The sequence below is a fragment of the Barbatula barbatula genome, assembly GCF_947034865.1.
Source record: "Barbatula barbatula genome assembly, chromosome: 13".
Classification (NCBI taxonomy): domain Eukaryota; kingdom Metazoa; phylum Chordata; class Actinopteri; order Cypriniformes; family Nemacheilidae; genus Barbatula; species Barbatula barbatula.
In genome coordinates, this window is record NC_136776.1 from 23,459,104 (window position 1) to 23,471,321 (window position 12,218).

Here is a 12,218-nt window from a genome sequence, read left to right on the forward strand (position 1 = left end):
CTGTTTACCAATCCTATAAATGATTATTACTTCACGATAAATTCTTGTTTAATTGGTTTTATTTCCTAACAGAGCCTGTATTGACAGTTTCTTTATTTCCACACTCATTAACGCTTGACTGAGCTGAAATCTTGCTCTTTCATAAGCTTCACATCTTAAAAGCATGCACATGTTCTGCGGTTTCTAACAATGCACATTTCAAGGAGGAGGAAATGGAAAGTATTACCAGGCTAAATCATCTTGGAGGGTGATTTATTAACAATAAGACGCTGGCAGTGGTGTGAGCAGTGGGGAAGTAGCTCTCCGGTCCCAGCGATGGTGTGGCGGTGTAGGAAGTCCAGGGTGCGTGAAGGGGTGCTGTGTCTCTGCCAATCGTTTCAGGCACTTGTGGCTGTAGAAGAAAGAAGGAAGAAGGAAGGAAGAAGCATTAGGCAATCTTGAGTGCGGGGTTTCCATGGCGGCGCTGATTGACCATTGGCCCGCACGCCACTATATGTATATATAGTTATAAATGTACAGAATGGTTCATTGTGGAACTTTCATACTCATTCATAACAATAGCAAATTCCTGCAAGCAAAAGTTAACAAATAGTCAGATTCTGTCAAGTGTTGCCCGTCTACGTATGTTTTAACACTACACATAGGACAGAAAGACATTGCCACAACAAGACTTTGTGATGATGAAGGTTAAATAAAAATCCAAGGCAATAAGGTATATCCCACAAGGGTAGGTGATCCACACGACAAACAGGCAACATCCACAAAGTAACTATATGAGCAAAACCCAGGAAACCACGGTAACAAAATACAACTAGATCTGCAGGAGCGATTGTGCCGGGTGCAAAGTATGATGGGAAATGTAGTTCGTGAGAGTCAATAGTCCGGGGCAAAAGTGAACGGGTGCATCTGGGAGAAGGTGCTGATGGGGGGGTGCTGACCGTTGAGGAGAGATTCTTACATATATCCTCCCTTTTAAAAAGTGAAAGTGTTGCCTTCATCCCGCTGAATAGCACGAATCCACCTTTTCTTTGTTTCTTCATCAGTTGGAAAATAATGAAAACTGATATCGGGTTGTTTTGTCGAACTATTTTAACATTTAGGAATGCAACCACAATTCCTTGCTGTGCTCGCTGCCATTGCTACAGTCAAGTGTGATAAAGGCCTATTACTAGATCTGATCAAATCAGAACTTCATTCTCTGATACAATATTTGATACAATAATAGTTATATTTTTCAAGCTTACATGCGTCAACTGTTTTAAGTGCAGCATTTATGTTCAAATTATTTTATTTTATATACTCTGTACTACTTTTAATAGACTGACCAAAAGCTGTGTAAACACCTACTATTACAACACTAAAATGTGTTATTTCCAAATATCTGCATATACAAAAAACTACTTTTTAACTGGACACAATACATTTCATTTTCAACCAACATATAGAACATGTGTGTCGGGTAAAAGCCTTCAAATTACAATTTTTATCATTTGTATTAGACATGAACATCAAACATTGAATTACATGATTTCATTATTAGTTTTTTTTTTATACACAGCTCATACTGAAACCTTTGAAACCTCGGTATACCCTGAAACCGGTTATGCGGCCAATGCCTAATGCGCACAGTTGTCTCCCGTTCAAAAATAAACCGGAACATTAGCTAGATACAAGCGATCGCAGGATCCGATACCATTACCACGTTCAAAGCCAACAAAGGGGACAAGTGACCGGACCATCAGTGAGAGAGGACCAGGCCTGGGTTTTATGTTGTGTTTTATTGTTTGTTTATTTAATTAAAAGTTATTTTGTTCGCGGTTCCCGTCTCCTTCCCTTTTATTGAACCTTGTTACATTCATGTTTATGAACGGCTTGTAATCGTGTTGTTCCTAACCAGGGTCACACGGAAACATAACCATAACCGTTACAGACCGACCTGCTCAGAATTGTTCGGCCCAATGGTAGAAAAGCTCTCTCAAAGTCACAGTTTAACGGTAACTGAGAAATCTCAGAGTGATAAACACATTCAGTGTGAAAGAAGACGCCAGCAGAGCTATGACAACTAAACTGACCATGACAACAAACACCAAAATATATATAAGAACTTGAGTCAGTGTCAGTTCCTCAATTTATTTTCTTCTGCTGATCTTTATCTCACAGTTGTTCATCTTCATGATGGCTACTGAAACTCATGAGATTCCTGCTTTGTGTTTTTAAGACATTATTTTTACTTCGAGGCTATTTCTATTTCCCTTAACTGCCAAAAGCAGATTCAGGTCTGTGGTTTAGTGGTCAACGTCTCTCTAAACCCTGCAAATCACCTCAGTCACCTGCTGTCAGTCCAACACCTCCACAAATTGTTTTTGTCAAATATTGTTCTACACATGCATGATGGATATGTACTGAAACGATAGACACGCTCGTCTTATGCAGTTACAGAAGGGTTCTGTGTTGTTGCTGGGTGATGTTTTTCTTGCTCAGGTCACAACAGACCACATCCAAATGAAAGTCGAGCACAAATTTATCTAACTATTCTGATCTAACAAAACTACTTTAAAAACACAAAGAAGAGATTTAATTTTATACACATATTAATATATAGAGTCTTAAAATTAAGATCAAATTAAATGGGAAGATGAAGCAGAGAAAAAAAAGTATGTTTGTGCTAAATGTGTAGAGCGTCCGTTTTCTGAGAAATGAGCTCATGGAAAACTGAAGCCTTCAGCTTCTCCAAGTGACAAATGAAACTGACAGATCATTTCTACTGATATAAATGTGTTAATGTGTGAGAGATCAAAGGTGAGAAACTGCACACCATCTGAAAAATAACTCTTGAACAAGACTTAAACTCGTTTTATATCTTTTAAAAGTGGATTTGACAGTAAAAGCAATATGATGAGTTCAGATACAAAACGTTTTGTTTAAACAAAAAATGTTTTTTAATCAGGCTCCTCCCTTTACTTCCAGCAATCGCAGATATTTCAGCCCGGACAGAGTGTTGGATTTAGTGGGTTTTGAAGCAAAATTATTTGAGAAACATAAACTATGTGGAGAGCATTCACACAACATCATCATGTCGTCTTTGACTGAGGTCTTTGTATCTGAACTCTTCATATATAAGCTTATAATCTATACATTTCATCTGTATTCATATACGTAGATCACCTGATGCCACTAATGACACAAATAAAGCACATTATTGTTTTTTAACGCTGAAATATGTAACTGCAGTCATGTCAAGAACACTTTTCATCATTGTGACTGTTGTATCTGTTTGGTATACAGTGCATCCGGAAAAGTATTTCATCGAGGATGTCTCTGTACATTGCTCCATTCATCTTTCCCTCCATCCTGACTAGTCTCCTAGATCCTGCCACTGAAAAACATGGTATCGACCAGGTGATGAGCGGCGCCTGGTTTCCTCCAGACATGACGCTTGCCATTCAGGCCAATGAGTTCAATCTTTGTTTCATCAGACCAGAGAATTTTGTTTCTCGTGGTCTGAGAGTCCTTCAGGTGCCTTTTGGCAAACTCCAGGCGGCTGTCATGTGCCTTTACTGAGGAGTGGCTTTAGTCTTGCCACACAGGCTCTGACATGCACTGTTAACTGTGGGACTTTATATAGAGGTATACAGGTTCCAAATCCTGTCCAATCCACTGAATTGACCACAGGTGGACTCCAGTCAAGTTGTAGAAACATCTCAAGGAAGATCAGTGGAAACAGGAGGCACCTGAGCATCGACGGATTGGACTTCAAAACACAATTACAATAAAAAATGACATGAAAAAGTTCAGCTTAATCAGAATGAACAATGAATGTCAAATTGAACATTTACAGCCATGTTAACTAATGCTCATTGCCCTGTGGACATACAGCCTTTAACTTGTGTTCTTCTCCGCACTGGAGGAGGTGTGATCACTAAACAGACCAACACTTCCTCCTTCAGCTCATCAGTTTTTTACCCTTTTATCAGATATCTCAAGAGTGTCCGGAGCAGATTAATATAACAGTTTGGATTGTTTTAAATAAACTTTTTCAGAATAGTTTTTTGAACCCGCTGGAGAAAATGTTTGCTGTGGTGTTGTGTTTGTGTTCTTGGAGTCTGATGGGTGAGTCCTGTGTTTTAAGCACTTCACTTCTTTCAGTTTTGTAAAATATAATTTTACACGTGCTTTGCTGTCATGTACCGTAAGTGTTATGTCAGCTGCAGAAGCAGAACTCATACAGGAATATGACGCAGTGAACTGACGCAGTGAGCCTTAAATGAACTTTATTTAGTGTTGTTGTGTATTTTCAGGTGTGTTTTGTGAGTCTGTGTCAGTGACTGAAGGAGATTCTGTGTCGCTTTCTGTGAATCTCACTGAACATCAGAGGAAGACGGGAATCTCATGGAAGTTTGGAGCTACAGACGTTATAGCTGAGATCAGCAGTGATGACAATATAAACTTACCTGATGATAGACGACCTGATGGGAGATTTAAAAACAGACTCGAGCTAAACAAGACCTCTGGATCTCTCACTATCAAGAACATCAGAAGCTCAGACGCTGGACATTATCAAGTGACTGAAACCAGCAAAGATAAACAGCTCCATATATTCAATATAACTGTCTATGGTGAGTACAGAAGAACTGACCCATTCTACAGTACAGAGGGAAATAATGATTTGATCCTGTGCTGATTTGAAGAATCGAAGGGTTTATATTTTTTATTGTAGGTTTATTTTTATCTGTAAGAGACAGAATATTAACAAAAATCTGGGGAATTTGTTTTATATAAAGGTTATAAATTGATTTGCATTTCAGTCAGTGAAATAAGTATTTGATCCTCGAGCAAAGCATCACTTTTTACTTTGTGGAGAAACACTTGTCGGCAAGCACAGAGGTCAGACATCTCTGATAATTGGTCACCAGGTTTGCACATGACGATACATGTCTGTCATGATTCTGCCTTCTCTCGTCTTTATTTTCTGGTCTAGTGGCAGAATCATGACTGACCCTCATGTTTTGTGTGGAGAGAAACATATTATTGTCAATATAAACATAATATGCCTTCTCTCCAGTCTCGTCATTGGCTCCGCCCTTAATGTTTCCTAGTGTCTCTTTACCCACACCTGCCTAATGTTATCTCATTTGTTAGTCTCCCTATTTAATGTCTATTGTCTTGTGCTCGTTCGTTGTTCATATTTCATGGACCTGTTACGGTGTTTGTATATTTGGAAGTTCCTTTTTTGTGGTCCTGTTTAGTAATTTTTCCCCCTTGTGGGAAGTGTTTGTTTTGTATTTTGTATTTCAGTTTGGTAAGTGTTTTCCCCCATTGTGGGTGTTTGTTTTGTATTTAATGTTAAAGTTGTTGTTTAACAACCCCTTCATCCTCACCGCCGACACTTGAGTTCTTCCACTCTGATCATGACTTTTTTGTGGTTCCTGTTTAGTTAGTTTTGCCCCCCTTGTGGGAATTATTTTGATTGTTCATTGCCAAACTTCAGACGAGTTCTTCTTGAGCAGGAGGATGCTTCAGGATTTCAATCTTTTGTAGGATAAGCGTGTTACCAATGTGACCCGAGTTAGAGTCCCGGCTCAAGGTCCTTTCCCTATCCCACCCTCTCTGTCATGAGCTCTCTCTCTGCCTGGTAACACACGCTGATTGAAGTCTGATGACCTCCACCTGTTCCTGCTCTGCTCTGCCTCACCCTCGTTTACCTACCAGCTGCACTGCATTCACCACTCATCATGCCCTGTATTTAAAGCCTTGCTTTTCAGTCCACATTTGTCAGATCGTCTGCAACCAGCACCCGTTACCTGCCTGTTTTGGAAAACGTCTCTGACTCTTTGCCTGTGATCCCGGACCCGCTCAACTACTTCTGTGTTCTCCAGCCCCGGTAATCTTGACCTGCCTTCCATCCCTCTTCTACGAATACCGCCTAGTCCTTGACTGTACTGCTGCTTCGTTTCAATTGCTGTTGTGTGTGTGTTTCCCCCAGGACTTCCCGGATCATCCAGCTCCTGCCATCGCTGTTCGGCTACTGGGGGAACACACACACGCAGACTCTTGGAACTCCTGTACCCCCCCCCGGAACCCCTGAAACCCCCTTAACCCCCAACCCTTAAATAAACGTTTGAACGTGACGCTTTTGTGGTCCTCGTCCTGTTTGGTGTCTGACAGTACGATCTGACCAAACATGGACCCAGCGCACGGTCGAACCAGCATGGAAACCAACGAACCAGAACCACCCACCGCCATGCAACGCCTGGAAGAGACAGAGAGAGAGGTAAACCGCAACACTACTGACATTGCCTCCCTACTTCAAGCCGGCTACCAACAGCTTCAGCAGTTCCAGCAGCAACAGCAACAACTTGCAATGATCATTCAACTTCTCACCAACCTTTCTCCTCTGCCTGGTCCCACCGGCCCAGCCCCAGCCAGCCTGCTCACCGGCCCAGTACCCGAGTCTCCTGCCCAGTCCACTGCTGCCGTGGCTGCCGGAGCCCCAGAACCCAGGATCGGCAATCCAGAGCGGTTCAGCGGCGACCCAACCCAGGTACGGGCGTTCCTGACGAGCTGCCGTGTCCAGTTTACCCTGCAACCCAGGACTTTTGCCACTGAAGGGGCGAGGGTCGGTTACGTGATCACTCACCTGACGGGCCGAGCTCGACTCTGGGGAACGGCGGAGTTCGAGCGCCAGACCCCAGCATGTGCAACCTTCAACCTATTCGCAGAGGAGATGCTCAAGGTATTCGATTTGGAATCCACAACAGCAGAGGCATCTCGGACCCTGATGAGTATTCGCCAAGGCAGAAGGACTGTTGCGGATTACTCCATTGACTTTCGAACTGTGGCAAGTCGGAGCTCCTGGAACATGGAAGCATTGGTGGATGCCTTCCTCCACAGCCTGGCGGACTACATAAGGGACGAGCTGGTTTCCCATGATCAACCCCCCACTCTTGATGAAGCCATTGCTCTGGCTGTCCGCATCGACCGCAGGATCCAGGCCCGCCGCTGTGAGAGAGGGCGCCAGAGTCCATCCACCAGCACACGGAGTGTCCCAACTGCCCTTCTGTCCGCACCTGCCACACCATCTAGCCAGCCGGATCAGTCTGAACCGATGGAGATCGGCCGCGCCTCCCTAACCCCTGCAGAGCGCCAGCGACGCATCACCTCCAACTTGTGCCTGTACTGTGGTGGTGATGGTCATCGAGTCGCCACCTGTCCAGCAAAAGCCGGAGCTCACCAGATGTAGGAGGAATCCGGATGAGCTCAATGAACATTCAGCCCTCCATCAGCCGTAAACCCCTCATCCAAGTCTGTCTTCACCTGTCTGATTCCACCCACACCCTGGCAGCCCTGGTGGACTCTGGCGCAGAAGCAAACATTATTGACACAGGACTTGCTCGTCAGCTGGGCTTGGAAAGCCATCGCTTGTCCACTCCTGTTCCAGCCCGGGCCCTGGACGGTCACGTAATTGGCACAGTTACCAGCATCACAGCCCCCATCTCAATGATGGTGTCAGGAAACCACCGAGAGACCATCCGCTTCCACCTGCTCAGCTCTCCAGGCCAACCCCTAATCCTGGGCTACCCTTGGCTCCGTCTTCACAATCCTCACCTCGATTGGGCCTCCGGAACTGTGAAAGAGTGGGGAAATGCCTGCCACCTGACCTGTTTGCGTGCTGCCTCGCTGCCCCCCGGCTCAGTACCCCCCAGCACTGCCCCCATCCTCCAGATGCCGGATTCAGACCGGCAGTTCGTTGTTGAGGTGGATGCCTCGGACGTGGGAGTCGGGGCCATACTCTCTCAACGGGCAGAGGAGGACAACAAGTTGCACCCCTGTGCATTTTTCTCTCGCCGGCTTTCAACTGCAGAGCGCAATTATGATGTTGGAAACCGTGAGCTGTTGGCTGTCAAGCTTGCCCTGGAGGAGTGGCGTCACTGGCTGGAGGGGTCCACCGTTCCGTTCCTGGTCTGGACCGATCACAAAAACCTCGAATACATCCGCAATGCCAAACGTCTTAACCCCAGACAGTCCCGCTGGGCCTTGTTTTTCACCAGATTCAACTTCACCCTGTCATACCGCCCAGGTTCTCGGAACACCAAGCCGGACGCTCTCTCCCGTCAGTTTCATAAGGATGACGCCCCTTCCCAGGAACCTGCATCAATTCTGCCCGATCCCTGCGTTGTAGCTGCCCTGACCTGGGATATCGAGGAGGAAATTCAAGAGGCCCTCCGTGACCATCCGGGTCTTAGTGCATGCCCAGACGGTCGTCTCTTCGTCCCAGAGAATTTGAGGTCCCGGGTCATACAGTGGGGACACAACTCCCGCCTTGCCTGCCACCCGGGCTCCGCCCGCACCTGCCATCTCCTTGCCCAGCGCTTCTGGTGGTCTTCTTTGAGAAGGGATGTCCGAGAATTCGTCCGTGCCTGCCCCACCTGCAATCAGAACAAGTCCTCCACTCGGCCCCCTGCTGGTTTACTCCAGCCCTTGCCTGTGCCCACACGACCCTGGTCCCACGTCTCCTTGGACTTTGTAACTGGCCTCCCACCATCAGGTGGGATGACGGTCATTCTCACTGTGGTTGACCGGTTCAGCAAGATGGCACACTTCATTCCCCTCCCTAAACTGCCATCTGCCAGAGAGACTGCCCAGGCTGTTCTTGATCATGTCTTCCGTCTACACGGGCTGCCCAGGGATGTTGTCTCTGACCGAGGACCGCAATTCACCTCTACATTCTGGAAGGAGTTCTGCCGTCTTCTAGGGGCCACAGTGAGTCTCACCTCTGGGTTCCACCCCCAGTCCAATGGTCAATCCGAGCGGGCAAACCAGGAGCTGGAGAAGGCGCTGCGGTGCATGGTTTCTCGCAAACCCCAGGCTTGGGCACAACAACTGATGTGGATAGAGTATGCTCACAACTCCCTCACCTGCTCTGCCACTGGTATGTCACCTTTCCAGTGTGTGTATGGCTACCAGCCCCCCCTGTTCCCCAGCCAGGAAGGAGATGTGTCCTTGCCGTCGTACCTGGTCACAAGCTCGTGCCACGCTACTCAAGTCAGCTGTCAGCTATGCCACTGGGGCTAACCGCCGAAGATCGCCGGCACCCGCCTACCGTGTTGGCCAGAAGGTGTGGCTGTCAGCCAAGGATCTCCCACTGCGGGTGGAGTCGCGTAAACTGGCACCTCGATTCCTCGGCCCGTTCCCTATCCAGAGGGTCATCAGCCCAACCGCAGTCCGGCTCCAGTTGCCAACCTCCATGAGAGTGCACCCTACTTTCCATGTTTCGAAAGTCAAGCCGACGCATGAAAGCCCGCTGGTCCCTGTGTCGCTTCCTCCTCCTCCTCCTCGCCTCGTTGACGGTGGGCTGGTGTACACCGTTCGACGCCTGCTTCGGTCCAGACGGCGAGGTAGGGGCCTCCAGTATCTCGTCGACTGGGAGGGCTATGGACCTGAGGAGAGAACCTGGGTGCCAGCCAGTCGGATTGTGGACCGGACACTCATCGCCGACTTCCACCGTCTGCATCCTGATCAACCTGCAATCCGTAGGGGCCGCCCCAGAGGGGTCCCTAACCGTCCTGCCCGCCCGGCTTCCTGTCCTGTGCCTGACCCTGTCTTGGTACCTGTCCCGTCTTCTGTCCACGACCCTCCAGCTCCCTCCGAGATGAGGAGGTTCACTCGGACCGCTCGGAGGAATTCTAGCCCTCCACCGGCTCCCCTCCGCCCTCCCGACATGGTGTCACTCTTGGGGACTTCTGGGGCCGTCCCTTAGGGGGGGGGTTCTGTCATGAGCTCTCTCTCTGCCTGGTAACACACGCTGATTGAAGTCTGATGACCTCCACCTGTTCCTGCTCTGCTCTGCCTCACCCTCGTTTACCTACCAGCTGCACTGCATTCACCACTCATCATGCCCTGTATTTAAAGCCTTGCTTTTCAGTCCACATTTGTCAGATCGTCTGCAACCAGCACCCGTTACCTGCCTGTTTTGGAAAACGTCTCTGACTCTTTGCCTGTGATCCCGGACCCGCTCAACTACTTCTGTGTTCTCCAGCCCCGGTAATCTTGACCTGCCTTCCATCCCTCTTCTACGAATACCGCCTAGTCCTTGACTGTACTGCTGCTTCGTTTCAATTGCTGTTGTGTGTGTGTTTCCCCCAGGACTTCCCGGATCATCCAGCTCCTGCCATCGCTGTTCGGCTACTGGGGGAACACACACACGCAGACTCTTGGAACTCCTGTACCCCCCCCGGAACCCCTGAAACCCCCTTAACCCCCAACCCTTAAATAAACGTTTGAACGTGACGCTTTTGTGGTCCTCGTCCTGTTTGGTGTCTGACACTCTCTCTCTCGCCCACTTTACTTCCTTGTCCTCTCTACATAACAGCTGTTCAAATAAAGAAAAAAAACGCCCCAAAATAAATCTTAAATAAAAAAGCTTCTTCTGTGTAGTTCTGGGCTGACCTTTACCCTTTCTCATGATCATCTTTACCCCATTGGGGAAATCTTGCAGGGAGCTTCAGATCCAGGGCAATTGATAGTTATTTTATATTTCTTCCATTTCCAAATAATCTCACCAACAGTTGTCTCCTTCTCACCAATCTTCTGTCTGCAGCCTATTCAAGGTTTGTGCAGGTCTACAGTCTTGTCCCTGACATCCTTTGAAACCTATTTGGTCTTGACCGTGGTGGTGGTGGAGAGGTTGAAATGAAAGACACAGATTCTGTTGGCAGGAATCTATTATATACATAACAGGCTTCTTTAGGAGTACTATCTTAAAGTGACAGGACTAAACTGTGGTCCATAAAGGCACATAACCAATCTGTGGAGCCAGAATTCTTTTTGTAGGGCATCAAATACTGATTTCAATGACTGAAATGTAAATCAATTTATAACCTTTATATAAATGTTTCCTTGATTTTTTTGGCTGATATTTGTTTTCTATCAGTTAAAATAAACCTACCATAAAAATGATAGACCCTTCACTTCTTTATAAGCAGGCAAACTTACCAGAATCAGCAGGGCATCAAATTATTATTTCCCTCACTGTACATTTTAATGTAAAAAAAGAAAACAGTGTAACATGTTTTTATCTCTCGCTGTCTTTAGTTTCTGTAATATTTCACATTTTCAGCTCGTCTTACGGTTCCCGTCATCACCAGAGTCTCTTTATCTTCAGTCTCAAGATGTGTGTTGCTGTGTTCAGTGATGAATGTGTCACATGATGTGAGTGTCTCCTGGTACAAAGGAAAGAGTTTATTGTCCAGCATCAGTGTGTCTTATTCCAGTAACTTCGGCATCTCTCTTCATCTGGAGTGTCTGAATGATTCTTACAGCTACAGTTGTGTGGTCAACAATCCCATCACAAACCAGACTCGACATCTCACTAATGTCTGTCAAACAATGTGTTCAGGTGATAACTGCTGTTGATTAACTTTTCATGACTTGCTGTAGTTGAGTGAACACAAAACAAATAACTAATTCTGTTCAACGGATTGTGATGAATGATAATTCAGTTTTATTGTCGCAGATCCGTCCTCAGAAACCTTCTGCTGTTGGGGACGTACTGAAGCTGTGATCCGATTGGTCGTCTCTGCTCTGGTGGGTGTGGCTACTGTTGCTGTTCTAGTTTATGATGTCAGATCCAGAAGAGATGAACAGAAGAAGAGATCAGACATTCAGTTAAATGATCAATCAACGAGTCTGTAATTCTGTCATCAGGATGATAGGAGGAGATTTACTGCAGTGACGCAGTTTACAGTCCAACATCCAAAACACAAAACCTCTTCAGTTTACATATCTGATTATATCTTTGTATATTAAGTATACATTTGCTTATATGCTATAATATTCCCATGTGAATTTCTATTTTTATATCTGTTTTTATAGAAGTGAACTTTGACTTTTCAAAGTACTTTCTGCATTAATTTAATCGCAGTATTGCATTTTTATTGTTGTTTTGTGAAACTGGATTATTTTGTTAATAAATGCTATTTTGAATGTTTTCAACGCAGTTATTATTATATTATAGTTATTATAAGTTATTATTATATTATAGTTATTATTATATTATAGTTATTATTAGTTATTATTATATTATAGTTATTATTGTATTATAGTTATTATAAGTTATTATTATATTATAGTTATTATTATATTATAGTTATTATAAGTTATTATTATATTATAGTTATTATAGTGTTGACCATCGTAGCTACTGTTCAGTCGTCAGAAAT

At 45.5% G+C, this 12,218-nt stretch overlaps 1 protein-coding gene across 1 annotated transcript; it reads left to right on the top strand.

The window, feature by feature from the left end:
• The first annotated feature begins 3,970 nt into the window (after positions 1 to 3,970).
• Positions 3,971 to 11,986, top strand: LOC306902508 (SLAM family member 5-like). Its single transcript, XM_079471121.1, has 4 exons — positions 3,971 to 4,110; positions 4,299 to 4,616; positions 11,117 to 11,395; positions 11,513 to 11,986. Exons 1-4 carry the CDS (start codon positions 4,068 to 4,070, stop codon positions 11,689 to 11,691), a joined length of 819 nt encoding a protein of 272 aa, XP_079327247.1. The 5' UTR covers positions 3,971 to 4,067; the 3' UTR covers positions 11,692 to 11,986.
• Positions 11,987 to 12,218: the final 232 nt, after the last annotated feature.